The sequence below is a fragment of the Pongo abelii genome, chromosome 22 (genome assembly GCF_028885655.2).
Source record: "Pongo abelii isolate AG06213 chromosome 22, NHGRI_mPonAbe1-v2.0_pri, whole genome shotgun sequence".
Classification (NCBI taxonomy): Eukaryota; Metazoa; Chordata; class Mammalia; order Primates; family Hominidae; genus Pongo; species Pongo abelii.
In genome coordinates, this window is record NC_072007.2 from 55,608,126 (window position 1) to 55,627,679 (window position 19,554).

A 19,554-nucleotide genomic window follows, 5' to 3' on the forward strand; every position below is an offset into this window, starting at 1 on the left:
CTAATGAATGTCTGATAGTTTCTATAACATGAACCCATAATAACCCTAAAATATCTATTAATCATTATGTATATCATTCATTTTTGATTACCCTACTATATGAGGAACCTATTGGAAAATACCTTTAGGGTAGAAATAAGAAAAAACATCAGTGCCAGCTCTTCTGAGTTTTTTAATTGTAGCAGTTATTAGGCCAATTCACAGTTTCTCTGTATTTTTGCTTTAGAAGTTCTGATTCAGCACACTTAATTTACAACAACAGAGGGATTCGCATTACCAGCCAAGTTGTTCTTGCTTTTATTGGTTTCTGCACCACGGCCTGGGATTAACTCATTACCCTAGTTCCCTCTTTGCAGCCTGGAAAGGTAAGCATCTCACTCGTGTCAGCCCCCACACTGCACTGGCTTCAGGGACTCATAGAAGTATGCACTTATGACCATTTAGGGGCTTTCTGCCCCAGAAAAAGCATATAGTTACTATTGGAAGCTCGGGCTATTTTCTTTTTGCCTTATTTCCTCCATTTTTGTTTCAAGATGGGACTTGATTTAACTTAAAATATAAAAAATATTTTGTACTATTGGGATCTTACACTTTTTGTTAATCATTTAGTTTTAGTGAAAAATATTGTAATTCTAAGGTTTAAGTATCATTCAACAGTAATCCTTTATTTTGATGAGAAGTAATGGAATTGCAAAGGAAGATAATATAAGCGTTATCCATTTGTTTATGAAAGATTCAATTCCATTATGGTCAGAGATTCCCCAACGGTTTAAGTGGATACCCTCTCTTCTAGCCATTCCCCCACAAAAGAAATCCTTCCTGATTCTGTCTGCTTGAAAGGTGTGGCCTTGAACATGTCCCTGGGGCTGCTGCCTCTACAGAGTGACAGCTCAGGGACCTGCAGGAACTCAGAACATGCAGGCGGTGCTGGAGGTAGGGCAGGTGTGCTGGTAACACGGAAGACCTCAGTTCCACTGGCAAAACTGTGCCACAGGAGAAACCTGAGCGTGTGGTAAAAACCACCCCAGGAGCAGTCAGTAAATGCAGGAACAGTGACCTCAGGAAGACATGAGGCTCCTACCAGTGCCTGTGATGAGGCCAGCCCAGCCCTGTGTGTGGTTAGGGCACACCTGACCACCCTGACAGCCAGGGAAGGGCGGTGCTGGAGTTCTGAGTTCTTGGCATGAGGACATGGTCTTGGCTGATTGTTTTCCTTCAGACCTTCTGCAGAATTGAATGCACATCAAAGAAACAAGCAGAAGAAACTGTGCCAGCTACTTGTATTGAATAAAAATATTTTACTTACAAACTTGGATTATCAAACTTATGAGGAAAATAACACAAAAGAGAAAGATCTATATGAGAAAATAGAACAGCTGAGAGAAAGAAACAATTTAGAAAACAGAAGAGAAGTAATGATAAATCTTATTAGTATGTTATTTAGTAACATACTAAATCAAATATTAATTTGAAGGTCTAGAAAATATTCAGTATTTTTTGAGCGTGCAGTGGACATGGTTCTGGGTGTTGGGATTTTGCAGTGAACAGGACAAGCAAAACCTCGTGGAGCTTTTGCTCTGATGAGGGCAGGGGGACGGTGAAGTCAAATAAGTCTCAGATAACTTGGAACAGAAAGGCAGAATTATGAGAAAAGCCTTCAGAGATGTGGAAAGTTATTCAGAAGGCCCAATGTTTATTTAATAGCATTTCAAACATAGGAAGTAGGGAGGAGGAAATAACAGAAGAAAATTCCTCAGTACAGGGGAAAACACAAATATTGGAATTAAGTGGATGCACTGAGTACTGAGCAGGATTAATGAGAAAAGTCCATGCCCAGCACATCCCTTTGCAGTTTCAGAACATCAAGGACAAAGAGAAGATCCTAAAAGCTTCTAAGTTACCTGCAATATGTTACAGATTTATATAACCCTTATCAGGACACTGGAAGTCAGAACGGAGTGATGAGATGACTTTCTGGTTCTAAAGAGAAAATATTTTTATTGTAGAATTTCCTACCCAACCAAATGTTAATCAAGCATTGGGACAAAGTGATAATTTTTAGATAGTCAAGGATTCAGAGGACATACACTTTTGGAGGAAACAAAATGACTTGAGGATACTCTAGCAAAATGAAAAAGACATCTAAGAAAGAGAAAACTTGAATTTAAGAAAGAATACCTTATAAATCCAAAGTACAATTGAAAAGGATAATTCACAGCAAGCCTGAAAAATAATTTCCAAATTAAAATAGAGATTCATATTAGACAACACTAAAAATAATGTTTTTAGAAGAAGGTGAATTTATTTTTAATGAATAGCCTAACTGAGAAGCTGAATGCTCTGAATGGTAGGGTGAAAGCAAATACTTCTTTTGTGGACAAAAAAAAAAAAAAAGTAAAGGAGAGTGGAAACTCCAGGGAACATAAAAAAGCTATTCAGGAAAGGAATGGCTCAGACATGAAGCAAACAAAAAACTAAGGCATGATTTTGAACAACTCTTGAGAAGCAGAACAAAGAGACTCCAGTGTAAGTTTGTGCTTGGAGGGGTGTACTGAGGAGCCAGGCTTGGTGGTGGTGTCAGCACTGTTTCTCCTGCAAAGTCTGTCACTTTTAAAATGTTAAAAAAGCAAAAACTTGTCTAATTATTAGATCAGACAAGAAACCAGAACTTAAACTACTGACTATTTAGAATACACATATCAAAAATGGTGAATTGGAGCCCCACTTACCCTTAGGAGATCATGGCCTTGAATGAATAGAAAAAAATAAGTGAACTAAGCTTTTCTTTTCCAAAATTGGGAGGGAAAGCACAACAAAGCTAAAGAGGAAATACAGGAAGAAGCAAGGAAATAGAAGTGAGACAGAGAGAGGGGAGGAGGAAGGAAATGAATGATATAGGAAAGAGGAAAAAAGATTAAGATTAGTAAAACTGTCCAGGCGTGGTGGCTCACATCTGTAATCCCAGCACTTTGCGGGGCTGAGGCAGGCGGGTCACCTGAGGTCAGGATTTCGAGACCAGCCTGGTCAACATGGTGAAACCCCGTCTCTACTAAAAATACAAAAATTAGCTGGGCACAGTAGTGGGCGCCTGTAATCCCAGCTACTCAGGAGGCTGAGGCAGGAGAATTGCTTGAACCCAAGAGGGGAGGTTGCAGTGAGCCAAGATGGTGCCACTGCACTTCAGCCTGCCGTCTCAAAAGAAAAAAAAATAGTAAAACTAAGAGAGACATTGACTTCAAAGAACAGTAAAACAGATCTACCACTGCCAGGGCTATCTAATCTAATGTCAGATAAAACAAAAGTAACGAAGTGGAAATTGAGGGTTATCTGCAGATGTGGAGGAGGGTACAGTCCCACTCCTCGTTGCAGTTTCCCTCTTCAGGAGGCCAACCAAGGTCGGAAAATACTATAGCACTTAGAGAGAAAGAGCACATTCACATAACTTTGACTACAGTATATTCTTATAATTGTTCTATTTTAATATTAGTTATTGTTGTCAATCTCTTATTCCTATTTATAAATTAAACTTTATCGTAGGTGTATATGTATAGAAAGAAAACATAGCTATATAGGATTTGGTACTATCTGTGGTTTCAGGCATCCAGTGGGGGTCCTGGAATGTATCAAGATTTCAAAAGAATTCTTTGTTCAACTCCGATACCGATACTTATAAATTTGAAACTGTCAACAGCAACAAAGAAAAAATAAGAAGATGTAAATTATCAAAGTTAACCCAAAAAGAAATACAATATATAGCAAAGGAAATTTCCAGAGAAGACATTGAAAAGGTTGTCCACAAATTACCTTCCAACAAAGTCACAGATGGTTTAATCTGTCAAAGAACATGTAATTCTACCTCTCGGTAAACTTTCCAGGCCGTAGAAAAGAGCAATTGACCTAATCCAAATACCAGAACTGGACAAAACGCAAATAAAAAGAAAAACCACAGAATTACCTATGACTATAGATGCAAGACTCCTAAATGAAATACTATAAAATCAAATTTAGCAATATGCCCAGGAACCTAAGTGTAGTTTCATTTTATACCTATTAGTATAGTTTATCCATGAGAAGGTTATCAGAAGGGATCCATAACATCTCAGTGCTTTACAGAAGGCAGCATGTGTTCATGGATATGTATGCTCACACATGCATATGTGTGTATACACTAAAAGAATATGCATTCAAATGGCAAAGCTCATCTAGGAAGGAAGGATTGTTTTGGGAGGGTTTAAGAATCTATAGAGTCTTTAAGAATTACTCAGCCAGGCATGGTGGCTCATACCTTTAATTCCAGTGCTTTGGGAGGCTGAGATGGGAGGATCACTTGAGGCCAGGAGACCATGCTGGGCAACATAGCAAGAACCTATCTGTTAAAAAAAAAAAAAAAATTAGCTGGGTGTGGTGGCATGAGCCTGTAGAGTTGAGAGGATTGCTTGAGCCCAGGAGTTCAAGGTTGCAGTGAGCTATGATCGTGCCACTGCATACCAGCCTGGATGACAGAGCAAGACCCTTTTTCTTAAAAAAAAAAACAAAAACAAAAAAAACAAAAAAAACTTATGAAGGATTTTTTTTTTCCATTTTTTTTTTTAAGACAGTGGCCAGGGTCTTGCCCAAAACCTACCGAATCAGAATCTCAGAGGTAGGATTCAGTGTGCTTATTGTTTAAACCTTCATATCTGATTCTACTGAACATATCTGCTTAAGAACTACAAAATATGTAGTGGCTGTCTCTGGGTTTTATAGCTTTCATTTTATTTTCTAAGGTTTGTGTGAATTTTTGGAATTGTCCACAGTGAGCAAATGTTATTTTTTTAATGAGAACAATTTTTTTATTTTTAAATTATCTTTAATGTCTTTTCACAACTTTATTGAGGTGTAATTGGCATGTGATAAACTGCATATTTAAAGTCTACAATTTGATACTTTTGGCCTGTGTTTAGGTCTGTGCAGCCATCACCAAAATGATGAGTATACTTATCCACTTCAAAATCGTACTCCTTCCTAATCCTTCCCTCTCCCCGATCCCCATTCCCATCCCCAGGATGTACCGTCTGTCTCTTAGATGCGTTTTCCTTTTCTGGGATTTTACATAAGTGGCATCATAAGGTTTGCACCGTTTTGGTCTAGCTTATTTCACTCAGCTTAATCACTTTGAGATTGATCTGTGTTGTTGGGTTTATCCATAGTTCATTCCTTTTCATTGCTAAGTAGCATTGCACTGTGTGGATAAACCACAATTTGTTTATCCCTCGAAATATTGATGGATATTTAGGTTGTCTGCAGTCTTTTAATATTATAAAGCTGCTGAGAACATTTCTGTATAAATCTTTGGGCGCTTACTTCCATTTCCCTTATTAGATACCTAGGAGTGGAATGGCTGAATCATAAGATAGGTGTATGTTGAACTTTTTAGAAAACTATTAACGTGTTTTCCAAAATGGTTGTACCATTTTTGCATTACCACCACTAGTGTACGAGAGTTGTAGTTCTGTCACTTATATGCCAGCACATAGTACAAGCGTTTGTTTTAGACATTTTAGCAGGTGTTTAGTGATATTCCATTGTGGTTTTAATTTGCATTGCTCTGATGACTAATGAAGTTGAATGCCCTTTCACATGCTGATTTGCCATCCTGTGCCTTCTTCAATAAACTGTTCAAAACTTATGCACATTTTACTGAGTTATTTAACATCTTATTACTGGGTTTTGAGAGTTGTTTATATTTTCTAGATACAGATCCTTTATCAGGTATATGATTTGAAAAATGCTTTCTCCCAATCAGTGGCTTGTCTTTTAATTCTCTTCATAGTGTCTTACACAAACCACATAATTTTAATTTTGACAAAATCTAATTTATAAAAAATTTTCTTTGATGGATCATGCTTTTGATATTATATCTAAGAAATATTTGCCTAAGTCAGTGCTACAAAGATTTCTTCTTATATTGTATTCTTAGAAATTTTACAGTTGCAGTTTTTACATTTAAGACTATATTTCACTTGAGTTCATGTTTGTGTAGGGTATGAAGTATGAACTGAAGTTCATTTTTTGGCATGTAAGATATCCAGTTGATTTAGCACCATTTAGCGAAAGGTTCCTCATTTCTTCATGGAATTGCCTTTGCGCCCTTGTCAAAAATCAGCTGGCATGTATATATACATGTGGGTCTATTTCTGGACTCTGTTGTTTGCCTTTAATCTCTTTGTCTAAAGGCCAGTATTACATTGTCACGATTACTATAGTTTTATTATAAGTTTTGAGGTCAGGTAGAGTTAGTCTTCCAACTTTGTACTTTTTCAAAGTTGTCTTGGCTGCTTAGGTCCTTTTTGTATTTCCATAACAATTTTATAGTCCACTCATCAGTTCTACATCCTTATTGCACTAGTTAGGACCTCCAATACAATGTTGAGTAGAAGTGATGACAGCAGACATCCTTCTCTTACATGTCATCTTGGGGGAACACATTCAGTCTTTCACCATTAGGTATGATGTTGGCTGTAGGGTTTTTTATTGTTGTTTTTTGTTTTAGAGACAAGGTCTCACTCTTTCACCCAGGCTGGAGTGCAGTAACGTGATCATAGCTCATTGTAACCTGAAACTCCTGGGCTCAAGTGATCCTCCTGTCTCACCCTCCTGAGTAGCTGGGACTACAGGTGCATGCCACCATGCCTGGTTCATTTTTAAATTTTTTATAGAGACAGTGTCTTCCTATGTTGCCCAGATTGGTCTTGAACTCCTGGCCTCAAGCAACCTGCCTGCCTCAGTCTTCCAAAGTGCTGAGATTATAGGAATGATCCACCATATCTGGCTGCTGTAGGTTTTTTACAGATGTTTTTATCAGCTTAAGACATTTTTTTTCTGTTTATAGCTTACTAAGCGTTTTTAATCAAGAATGTATGTTGGATTTTGTCAGATGCTTTTTTTCTGCTCTTAGATGACTATTTTCATTGCAGTGACTTGGGCCTATAGTCCCAGCTACTTGGGAACTAAGGCAGGAGGATCACTTGAGCCCTGGAGTTTGAGGCCATCCTGGGCAATGTAGTGAGACCCCATCTGAAACAACAACAACAAAAAATGAGATGAGCATTTAGTTCATTTTTCAGTTTGCTAGTGGTGACATTAAAAAAAAAATTAAACCAACTTTGCATCTTGGGATAAACGTTATATGGTTATTATGTGCTATTCTTTTTATATATTGTTGGATTCAGTTTGCTAAAATTTCACTTAGAATTTTTGTATTTATATTTGTCTGTAGGGATATTGGTCTATCATTTTAGTTTAATGTCTTTGTCAGGTATAAAATGAGTTGGGGTGCATTTCTTTCTCTTCAGTTTTCTGGAAGAGTTTGTTTGGATTTGGTATTATTTCTTTAAATATATGGTTAAATTCACCAGTGAAACTATTGGGCCTGAAGTTTGCTTTGTGAGAAAATTCTACCTACAATTTATTTTTCTATAATAGATTTAGGACTATTCATGTTATCTATTTTTATCTTTTTTCTTGAGTAAGCTTCAGTAATTTGTCTTTCAGGGAATTTGTCCATTTCATCTAATTTGTCTAATATATTGGCATAAAAGCATTCAGAATATTCATTTTAATATCTGTGATATCTCTAATGATATCATCTTATCCCTTATATTGATGATTTGTATCTTCTCTTGTTTTTTTCTGATCAGTCTCGCTAGAAGTTTTTCAATTCTGTTCATCTCTAAGTGCCAACTTTTAGGTTCAGTGATTTTTGTCCTTTGTTTTATATTTCAATAATTTTTACTCTGATTTTAATTATTTCTTTTTTTTCTGCTTACCTGGTGTTTCAATTGCCCATCTTTTTGTAGTTTTTTAAGGTGCTGGCTGAGGTCATTGTTTTAAGACCCTTTTTACTGCTTTTGTAGCATTTAAAAATTATGATATGTTTTCATTTTCACTTATATTAAAATACTTTGTCCCTTGGTTTATTTAGAACTCTGCTATTTAGTTTCAAAATACTAGGGATTTTACAGAGATCTTTCTGTTGTTGGTTTTTTAGTTTCATTTAATGACTTCAGTCATTTTAAATTTATTAGACTTGGTTTTATGGACCAGAATATGATCTATCTTTATAAGTGTTCTACAAAACTTGAAAGAATGTATATCTGCCACTTTGGGGTAGAGTGATCTGTAAATGTTGATTAGGCCAAGTTGTTTGATTATACTATTTATTTTCTTTTATATTCTTACCAATCTTCTACTTGGTCTATCAGTTATTGAGAGGCAGGATTGAAAATCTCTTAGTTATAATTGTACATTATCTATTTCTTCCCCTTTTTTAGAGTTTTTACTTCCTGTATTTTGTAGCTCTGTGATTAGATGCATAAAAATTTAGGATTGTTGGTTTATCTTAATAAACTGACCTCCTTTACCATTATATGAGGACCCTCTTTATTTCTGGTAATAGTGTTTGTTCTGAAATTTGCTTTGAGATTAATATAACCTCTTCAACTTTCTTTTGATTAGTGTTAGCACAGTGTATCTTCTATCCCTTTATATTAAAGTACTTTGTCTTAAAAATATGTTTCTTATAGGCATATATTTATTTATATTTATATATTTGGATCTTGCTTCTCTCTCCCACCATGGACAATCTCTGCCTTTTCACTGAGGTACTTAGACCATTTACATTTATTGTGATTATTGATATTATTAGGTTTAAATTTCATCTTGCTACTTATTTTCTGCATGTTTCATATGTTCTTTGTTCACTTTTTCCTCATTTTCTTACTGCTTTTGCCTTAACTGAGTGTGTTTGATGATTCCATTTTGACTCCTTCTTGACTTCTGAGCTGTAACTTTTGTTAATTTGGTGGTGGTTTTTAGGGTTTATAGTACTACTTCACATATAGTAAAAGAACCTTACAACAGGATACTTCCGGTTTTCCATTCCCAACTTTTGTGGTATTGTTTTCAGACACTTTTGCATATGTTAAAAAAATCCACATCTTATTATTTTCATCTTAATAATTATCTTTTAAAGGAATTTAAATAATAAGAAAAAAAACTCTTGTATATTTATCCATGTAGCTATCATTTCCAGGGCTCTTCATTCCTTTGTATAGATCTGGATTTCCATTTTGGTATCATTTTTTCTTCTGGCTGGAGGACTTCCTTTTACATTCCTTGTAGCACAAGTCTTCTGATGATGAATTATTTCAGCTTTGGTATGTCTGGGAAAGTATTTTGCTTTCATTTTGAAGTATATTTTGCTGTACAAATATATTTCTGCTGGAATGGCAGGGTCCTTTTTCTCCTTTAAGCACTTTAAAGACATTGCTTCCCTGACTTCTTGTTTGCATTGTTTCCAGTAAGAAATGTGTTGTTATCTTTATTCCTCTGTGTGTTTTTTGCTCTGGGTTTGCTTAAGATTTTCTCTTAATACTAGTGTTGAACAATTTGTTCTGTTGTGCTTTGGTATAGTTTTATTCATGTTTCTTGTGCTTGGGATTCATGGAAATTCTTTAATCCATGGGTTTGTTGGTTTCATGAAATTTGGAAATTTTTTATTCATCTTTCTTCAGATATATTTTGTGTTCCCCCTTGTCTCTCCTCACCGTCATGAAATCTAATTACACATATTTCACCCTACCTAAACCTGCCCCATATCACTGATTTTCTGTTCTTTTTTTCTCTCTTTGTGTTTCATTTTTGATAGTTTCTGTTACTGTGTCTTTAAGTTCACTAATCTTTTCTTCTGCAGTTTCTATTCTGTGGTTAGTCCCATCAAGTGTATTTTTTATCTAATACATTGTAGTTTTCATCTCTAGAAATCTGGCTTAGGCCTTTTTATATCTTTATGTCTGTATCTTCTATATGTGAATGTCAGGCACTTTTCCCTCTGATTCTCTCAGGAGGCTGTTTCCCAGCCTTGAGTAACATGCGTACTCTGATCAGTGCTCCACAGGATATTCAGGGACACCCTCTGCGTATCTCCAGGGCTCACTCTCTCTGCATGTCTCTTCCTTCCAGTACTCTGTGTTATGAAATCTGGCTGACTTGGTTTCCCTTGACTCTCAATTCAGGGGATCTGCTACACTCTGCCTGGGTTCCTTACTCTGAACAGTAAACTGTCTGGTAGTAAACTGTCATCTGGATTTTAATATCTCTCCAAGGGAGGGTAAATGGTCATTGAAAGCAAGTGAGCATGGTGACAGGGTGGAGATGGCCTCCACAGGGCATGAAGTGAGTTGTACTGAGTCATCTGAGAGTGCAGTGTGCTGCTTCTGGCCAGTGGGCTTGACAGTTCAGTGTCTGGGTTCAGAATATGAGTCTGCCCATGTTCTAAGCATGTTCTAAAGATTCATATCCTAAATTAGTTTTGATTTTGGTGGCCTATAACATCCATGTGATATGAATTATCAAGCTCAATATATAAATGCAGATACATGTATTCAATTCTGAGTTATGCAAGTATTTTTTTAAAAACTTTCAACCCTGCAAAATCAGCCTGTGATTAGTTAAGATGAGATAGTTTAAACACAGCAAGAAAACAAGTATAAGGGTACTTCAAAAAGTTCATAAAGTTAAAAGATAAAAAAATTTTTAAAGATATAAACTTTATTTCTCAACATAAGCTCCATCAAATTCAAGACATTTTTGTAAGTGCTGATCCTAGCCATTTAGATTGTCCCTAAAGAACTGAATGGTGGCTGGGTGCAGTGGCTCACGCCTGTAATCCCAACACTTTGGAAGGCCGAGGTGGGAGGATCATGAAGTCAGGAGATTGAGACCATCCTGGCCAACATGGTGAAACCCCATCTCTACTAAAAATACAAAAACCAGCTGGGCATGGTGGCACATGCCTGTAGTCCCAGCTACTCGGGAGGCAGAGGCAGGAGAATCGCTTGAACCCAGAAGGCGGAGGTTGCAGCGAGCCGAGATCACGCCACACACTCCAGCCTGGCAACAAGAGTGAGACTCTGTCTCGAAAAAAAGAACTGAATGTCTTGGGAGTTTAACCATGTCAGTGCAGTCTTTCTTACATTATTAACTGAAGAAAAATTCCTTAAGGGTGCCCCTTAAGGAATTTTTGAGATTAGTAAACAAAAAGAAGTCAGAAGGAGCCAAATGAGGTGGATTTGCAACCACCATAAGGTGGATGGCTCATGATTTCCTATCGAAACCCTCACACAGTTGCCCTTGTTTGATGAGAGGAATGAATAGGCGCTTTGTCATGGTGAAGGTCTCTGGCGGAGCTTCCCCAGGGGGTTTTCTGCTAAAGCTTTTGCTCACTTTCTTGAAACACTGTCATCATAAGCAGATGTTACCATCCTTTGGCCCTCCACGTGAACCCAACAAGCAAAACGCCTTGAGCATCCCCAAAATGCTGCCATGGCCTGTGCTTTGGCCAGTCAGTCTGTGCTTTGACTGGGCCCCTTCTGCCTCTTGGTAGCCTTTTTTTTTTTTTTTTTTTTTGGATTATGCATTTTCTTCAGGATTGTCTTTGTAAAAGCTATTTTTATCTCCTATTTGATGTTTGTTCTTGCTTCAGTTTTAGCAGAAGTCATGTAGCTCTGATAGGAGCGCTTTTCAAACAGATGTCTTAATCTTCTTAGTGCCTCAAACTAGATCCTATTCAGACATGTTTCAGCAAGTTAGTACAAGTTTATTTTGGTGCCAAAAAATTTTGAAATCCATGAGTTCTTTTTCCTAATAAGCATTTTCTATGAACTTTTTCAAGACTCTTGTGAACCATTTCAAGACACTTGTTAAGAATTAGGGTTTCCTATTGCATCATGGATGTCACACATGCAAAGCCACGTGACCTGAACATGCCTGGCCTCTCAGTGGCAGGGGAGCACATGCAGGCATGAGCGCCAGAGGTGGGTGTAATACAGGAGCAACCCCCACCTGCACGACCTCGTGGGACCCTGCATTAGTCTCAGAAGTGGCTCCCACCCATCCACCCTCAGGCTGCCAAGGTTCCTGGCTCCGTCAGTGCCAGAGTGAGAAAAGACACCCTTGTCAGGAAGTCTCATGATTTCAGGTTTCTGTCAACCTTCTGCCCACCTGCCCTATCAGACAAGTGCATCCCCGTGGGTCAGTTCTGCTTTCTCAGCACTGCTCCTGTTCTGGTGGCAGTGGAAGAGTGTGAGGCCACTGCCACGGCAGATGCACACTCAAGTCTGCGTATATTCCTCGGCAGGCAGAATTCCCCCACCACGCACTTCTGTGGCCATGTCTGAGCACAGTGTGCCGCCCCTGGCTGCTCCCTCCCTGGGGGTGAAAGCGGGCTTCACACCACCTTCCTGTGTCTTCCGTTTCAGGCATCAGCAATGCAGAAGCACGGCAGCCAGGGAAAGCCCCCAACTTCAGTGTCAACTGGACGGTAGGCGACTCGGCTATTGAGGTCATCAACGCCACGACTGGGAAGGATGAGCTGGGCCGCGCGTCCCGCCTGTGTAAGCACGCGTTGTACTGTCGCTGGATGCGTGTGCACGGCAAGGTACTGAGGCGCCCTCACCGCAATGCGCCGGCTCCACCTCCCCAATAGCTTGTCTGTCCTCCCACCTACTGTTCCTTAAATTGTTTCATCATGTCATCATGCACAGCTTCCGAAAACGATCATTTGGAATGATTGTTCCTTCAGATTGTTTTAGCTTAGAAGTGTGGCCACGTCCCTGAAACCTTAATGCCATCTCAAAGGCAGCTCTTTTCCTCCCTGCTGCAGAGTAACACCCACTGCCAGGCCACTGTGTGTGGTGGAAACGTCTCTTACTCTCAGATATTGAAAGTCATTATGCAAAACGCAGAGCCAGTCACCCTGCTGTCCCCTCCTTCTCAGCGACATAAAAATTGCTTGGATTCTGATAACCCTCCAGTAGAGTTTTTAAACCTTTTGAATTAGCTGTGGTGCCCTTTTTTCCCCAGAATAAAACTTTATATAGTAGGTTAGGGTATTACCAGTTTGTGTTTATTCTTCAATCAAGTAGATGGCATCTATTTATTCTGAGACCAGCATTGTGCACTGGCATGGGAGGTATAGCCAGAAATGACAGTGCCCAGGAGGGTCCTGTCCACACGGGGCAGCACCCAGGCCAGCTGCCACAAGTCCAAGGTCCACACAGAAAGGAGTTACCAGCCACATGAGGGAAGGCCTCCGAGGTCATCAGGGTGATCACACACACATAACATCAGTGGTGCTTCTTATAGTTAAAAATGAAACTTGAATCAACTATTGGTGGTTTCCCAGAAGCATGTCTTCGGAACTCGGGGGTCTGTAGCTGCCTGTTTGACCAGCAAGACTGGAACTTGGTGATAACTCAGCCCTTAGGAGACGCCCCACCTTGTTCTGTGTGAAGCCGTTCCCTTGGCAGAAGGTGCCTTCCTCTGGGTTGCTTTCCCCCCAGAAGCCAATGCAGTTCTAAGGCCATGTTTTGGCATCTTATTAGGTGTTCTTTTCATCTGTTACAGCGTCAACAGTTGCATTTGTTTTTTATCCCTTCACAGGTTCCCTCCCACTTACTACGCTCCAAGATTACCAAGCCCAACATGTACCATGAGTCCAAGCTGGCGGCAAAGGAGTACCAGGCCGCCAAGGCGCGTCTGTTCACAGCCTTCATCAAGGCGGGGCTGGGGGCCTGGGTGGAGAAGCCCACCGAGCAGGACCAGTTCTCACTCACGCCCTGACCCGGGCAGACATGATGGGGGGTGCAGGGGGCTGTGGGCATCCAGCGTCGTCCTCCAGAACCTCACATCTGAACTGGGGGCAGGTGCATACCTTGGGAGGGAGTAGGGGGACACAGGGGACCACCAGGTGTCCACGGTTGTCCCCAGCATCTCACATCAGACCTGGGGCAGGTGCGCAGTGTGGGGAGGGGATGGGGTGCGTCAGGGCCCAGCATCGCCGCCTGGCATCTCTCTGCCACAGCATTTCCCCTTCTGAACCGTCCAGTGACTGCTTTCAATCTCGGTTTACGTTTAGAAATTGAGTTCTACTGAGTAGGGCTTCCTTAAGTTTAGGAAAATAGAAATTACTTTGTGTGAAATTCTTGAATAAATAATTTATTCAGAGCTAGGAATGTGGTTTATAAAATAAGAAGTAATTATGTCAGGTCACTTTTATGCCACATTATTTTAATTGCAAAAAAGCATCTATATATGGAGGAGGGTGGGAAAATAGAGGTAGGAAATAGTAGCCTAAAGGAAATCGCCACACGTCTGTCTAAACTTAGGTCTCTTTTCTCCGTAGGTACCTCCCTGGGTAGTTCCACACACTAGGTTGTAACAGTCTCTCCCTGAGGAGCAGACTCCCAGCATGATGTAGCGTGGCCTTGTCACGCACATGGGGTCCCGCAGCGGTGACTGTGTGTCCTGCAGAGGCGTGACCCAGGCCCCTGTAGCCCTCAGCCTCCTCTAGAAGCTTCTGTACTCCTTGTAGGATCAGATCATGGAAAACTTTTCTCAGTTTACTTCTAAGTAATCACAGATAAAACATGGCCAGTAACCCCGGGCTGGCCATTCATTCAGGTTTTTTAAAGGATATTTAACTTTTATGGACTAGAAGGAATCAGGAGGGCTGCTGCACAGTACATGGCCTAAGTTCCCTCTGTTCCTTCCTCTGAATCGAGTGGATGTGGGTGACTGCCCGAAGGCCTTCACAGGATGGAAGTGGCATGATTTCAGTAGATACTCATTCTTGGAAAATGCCGTAGTTTTAAATTACTGTTTCCAGCTTTATCAAAGACATGTTTGAAAAATAAAAAGCATCCAAGTGAGAGCTGGTGAGACCACGTGCTGCTGGCGTAGTGTAGACCAGACGTTGACAGTCCTGACGGGAGCTCAGGGCTGCCCTGCACCCAGAGTGCAAGGGACGGCCCCACGACAGAGGGAGCCAGCCCAGGAGGTCAGGAGCGCGGCGGGCGAGGGCCCTGTGTGGACCACCTCCACCAAGCTCAGAGATTTGCACCAGGTGCCTTGTTGCCTCCGCTCAGGATGAAAGAGGAGCTGAGAGAAGTGCTCAGCCTGCCAGTGCAGTGCCCAGCTCCAAGGCTCTGAGGGTGCTCAGGTGGGTCTCCTGGGGCCATGGGGAGAGATTGGTGCAGACCTTACCCCACAGCATACACCTGCCACAGCGAAATCCAGGGTGTTGCACCTGTGTGTCTGTGATGGGCCTAGGAAACCAGAACAGGGGCAGAGGGGTATCATCCTCCCACCGGACGCTGGGAGCTCAGACCCCAAAACTGAAGCACCATGGCTTTGGCGGGGGGTGTGCCTCCTGATGTCGGTAGCCCCATCTGCGTGTGTCCACACAGATCTCGTCCCAGCGCGGCAGGAAGGGGTGCTGCTTAGGGCTCATTGTTGGGGACATGACCAGGTTCAGCGCCTAGCACATCTGCCCCACACCAGCCTTCTCCTCCACTGAAGAGGGTAGTTGTCTCCCTGAAGCAGTCAGAGTGGGCGTCTCAGCCGCTCCATCAGCACAGTGGGGTTTTGTTTAGGCAGATCGTGCTGGGGTTCTGCACCTGCAGAAGGAGAGGGGTCTGTTGTCGCTGGCCTTCCCCCAAGCAGGCTCTTGCACACTCTAGAAAAAACACCTTGTAAGTCTGTGCATTTTTATTGTCTTGATAAATTGTATTTTTTTCTAATGGGGATTGGGAGATGGACTTAGTTTTTAAAAATATGTGGATTTTGGTTACCAAGTTTAGTGTTAATACATTCCATATACATACAAAACTACCCGGTATGTCTGGCTTTTCCCTTCTGTCAGGTAATAGCTAAAGTGAGCATGATTGCTCCCTGTACCACCCCAAATAAGTGAGTGCCTCACCTAGTGGGGCCTCAGCAGCTGCCTTGAGACCATGTGAGGTGGCGCCTTTCCGGGGTGGACTCGTGCAGCCTTGAGGACAGGCACAGGGCATCCTATCCCAAGCCGTCCAGGCAGGAGGAAGGCAGCCAAGGCAACTGGGTTCAGGGAGCCCTGGGCGGGGCGGCTGTGGGGAGGAAGTGGGTTCCGGGAGCCCTGGGCGGGGCGGCTGAACTGAGTTTGGGGAGCCCTGGGTGGGGCGGGGGGGGCGGCTGTGGGGAGGAGCTGGGTTTGGGGAGCCCTGGGCAGGGGACTGCGGGGGGGCGGCTGTGGGGAGGAGTTGGGTTCGGGGAGCCCTGGACGGGGCGGCTGTGGGGAGGAACTGGGTTCGGGGAGCCCTGGGCGGGGGCGGGGGGCGGCTGTGGGGAGGAGTTGGGTTCGGGGAGCCCTGGGCGGGGCGGCTGTGGGGAGGAACTGGGTTCGGGGAGCCCTGGGCGGGGGCAGGGGGCGGCTGTGGGGAGGAGTTGGGTTCGGGGAGCCCTGGGCGGGGGGCGGCTGTGGGGAGGAGTTGGGTTCGGGGAGCCCTGGGCGGGGGGCGGCTGTGGGGAGGAGTTGGGTTCGGGGAGCCCTGGGCGGGGCGGCTGTGGGGAGGAACTGGGTTCGGGGAGCCCTGGGCGGGGCGGCTGTGGGGAGGAACTGGGTTCGGGGAGCCCTGGGCGGGGGCGGGGGGCGGCTGTGGGGAGGAGTTGGGTTCGGGGAGCCCTGGGCGGGGCGGCTGTGGGGAGGAACTGGGTTCGGGGAGCCCTGGGCGGGGGCGGGGGGGCGGCTGTGGGGAGGAGTTGGGTTCGGGGAGCCCTGGGCGGGGGGCGGCTGTGGGGAGGAGTTGGGTTCGGGGAGCCCTGGGCGGGGCGGCTGTGGGGAGGAAGGTGATGTGCAGGGAACCAGAGGCTCTGCACTGCTCCTAGGACAGCTCATCTGTAGTCAGAAAAATAAATAAATAAAATACAGAATGCTGACTCCTCCCTGAGACAGATCAGGGAACTTAGCACTTTAATCCCTCCCTTCTGAGCGCTCGGTGTGCATTAGACTATAGCTGTTTCCTTGACGTGTCATTTTGCATCCAGTGTCCTTGATGTGGGTTTTAGAGACTTAGCAGAAAATTCAACACAAGCAGGAACTTGATTTTTTAAGAAAAAATATTACATTTTGAGGACATTTTGACAAGTAGGGGAAGAGAGGGCTTCTGTTTTGTTTTGTTTTGTTAGCTAAACCTGAAGTATTAATTCCACAAAGACACTGTCCCTCAGGACCACTCAGGTACAGCTCTGCCAGGGACAGAGTCCTGCCAGTGGGAGGTCTCAGGTGGGGCGGTGTGTTCTGTGCCATGAGGCAGTGACAGGTCCAGATGGATGTCGTCACCACCTTCCTCAGCTCTCATCACCTGGTCATACGCCAGGCCCACCTCTTCCCAGCAAGGGACGCCAAAGAACTGCAGTTTTGATTCTGAGTCTTAATTTAACTTTTCATCATCTTTTCCTATTTTGGAGAATTTTTTGTAATTAAAAGCAATTATTTTAAAATATGCAAGCCAGTATCTCACAAGGCATGGATTTCTGTGGAATTTATTTTTATTCAAATAACCATATTTATCTCCAGGCTGTGGAATCGCCACTTTCTTTGTGAAGACAGTGTCTCTCCTTGTAATCTCACACAGGTACACTGAGGAGGGGACGGCTCCGTCTTCACATTGTGCGCAGATCTGAGGATGGGATTAGCGAAGCTGTGGAGACTGCACATCCGGATCTGCCCATGTCTCAAAACAAACACATGTACAATGGCTCTTTTTCCTTCTCAAATACTTTACCCCAGAAGCAGGTGGTCTGCCCCAGGCATAAAGAAGGAAAATTGGCCATCTTTCCCACCTCTAAATTCTGTAAAATTATAGACTTGCTCAAAAGATTCCTTTTTATCATCCCCACGCTGTGTTAAGTGAAAAGGGCATTGTGTTCCGTGTGTGTCCAGTTTACAGCGTCTCTGCCCCCTAGCGTGTTTTGTGACAATCTCCCTGGGTGAGGAGTGGGTGCACCCAGCCCCGAGGCCAGTGGTTGCTCGGGGCCTTTCGTGTGAGTTCTAGTGTTCACTTGATGCCGGGGAATAGAATTAGAGAAACCTCTGACCTGCTGGGTGCCAGGAACTGGTGGAGGTGGATGGCAGGTCCGACTCGACCATGACTTAGTTGTAAGGGTGTGTCGGCTTTTTATAGTCTCGTGTGAAAATCCTCCTGTCTCTGGCAGCACCGTCTGCACTTTCTTGTTTACTGTTTGAAGGGACGAGTACCAAGCCACAAGAACACTTCTTTTGGCCACAGCAAAAGCTGATGGTATGTAAGGAACCGATGGGCCATTAAACATGAACTGAACGGTTAAAAGCACAGTCTATGGAACGCTAATGGAGTCAGCCCCTAAAGCTGTTTGCTTTTTCAGGCTTTGGATTACATGCTTTTAATTTGATTTTAGAATCTGGACACTTTCTATGAATGTAATTTGGCTGAGAAACATGTTGCTAAGATGCAATCCTCAGTGTTTTCTGTATGTAAATCTGTGTATACACCACACATTACAACTGCATGAGCTTCCTCTCGCACCAAGACCGGCCGGAACTGAGCATGAGACGCTGTCAAATACAGACAAAGGATTTGAGATGTTCTCAATAAAAAGAAAATGTTTCACTACTCTGGTGTTGCTGAGACTTTCTTTTCCTTTCAAATTATTTCTGCCCTTGGCTCCACTAGCAGGCCTGGGGATGGATGCCTACATGCATAACCTGAAAAGGTGGCTGAGTCCTTCCCAAGAGCTGCAGCTCTGACTCCACCTGGCCTGGTCACCTGCTGTGCTTGCACCAGTGCTACTTGAATTTCCCCAACTTGGGACAGTCTCCCCTCAGTTCCCACCCCTGTTAGATTCTTGACTTCACCGTCTTCCTGGAGAGCATGTTGGCGCCTCTCCTATATATAAGGTGGTGTAGAGGAAAAGTGTGCAGCTGCCCCACTCTCACCCTGCATATAAAATGGATGTTGACACATGCCCATGTTACTCGTTACCCTCATGTTACTTGCGGATAGAACAGAGGAAGAACCTACACACTCAATAAGAGCCAATGGTGACACGGGTGCTGGGGTGCAGTGAAAAAAACCAGGTGCTAAATGCCACCATAGAACTATGTTATTTCTAGTTACAACACTGGAAGGACAGTCACAATAAGTGGAAAGTTGGCAGCAAAGTGGCATTTCTGTGTCGTGGCTGTAACAGTGTATATATGCTTCATATACTGTACAAGCACAGGTGGGCCAGGCTGGCTAAGGGGGAAGTCTGGCCATGGTCTGTGGACATGGGATTTGAGATGGTTTTGATTTTGTTTTCCTTTTTAAAGGGCATATCCATTTGTCTCATTTTTCTACAATTAAATGAAAAATTTAGGAAAATATTTTGAAAAGTCAAAAGCATCACACAAATAATAAAAACAGCACTATTACAGACAGGTAACTTGATTTTCTCATTTGCATCAGTTTTGAAACTATTTCATTTCCCACAATAACGTTAAAATATGTTGCAGCAAAAACAAGCTTCAGAGAAAAGAATGAAGGGAACCCTCTGCCTGATGAGTGAATCCTTTGAACAGCGATTCTTCGGGAGCTGCCTCGGGGGCCACACCGGATGGAATACTCAGACTCACTATTCTGTCGTGGAATTGGGGAAATGTCCTGAATTTGACCACAG

At 42.9% G+C, this 19,554-nt stretch overlaps 1 protein-coding gene across 16 annotated transcripts in view; it reads left to right on the top strand.

Moving 5' to 3' along the window:
• Positions 1–18,509, top strand: part of ADARB1 (adenosine deaminase RNA specific B1) — a 156,102-nt gene extending 137,593 nt beyond the window's left edge. For 13 of the 16 annotated variants that reach the window (XM_009234043.4, XM_024239440.3, XM_024239438.3 and 10 more), the window contains 2 exons: positions 12,300–12,478; positions 13,483–14,044. In XM_009234043.4, the coding sequence (XP_009232318.3) occupies positions 12,300–12,478; positions 13,483–13,662 (359 nt within the window). In that variant the 3' untranslated portion in view covers positions 13,663–14,044. Of the gene's footprint in view, positions 1–12,299; positions 12,479–13,482; positions 15,041–17,492 lie in introns of those variants that run through there. The other 3 variants (XR_002912752.3, XM_024239439.3, XM_054542638.2) reach the window with 3 other exon arrangements.
• Positions 18,510–19,554: the final 1,045 nt, after the last annotated feature.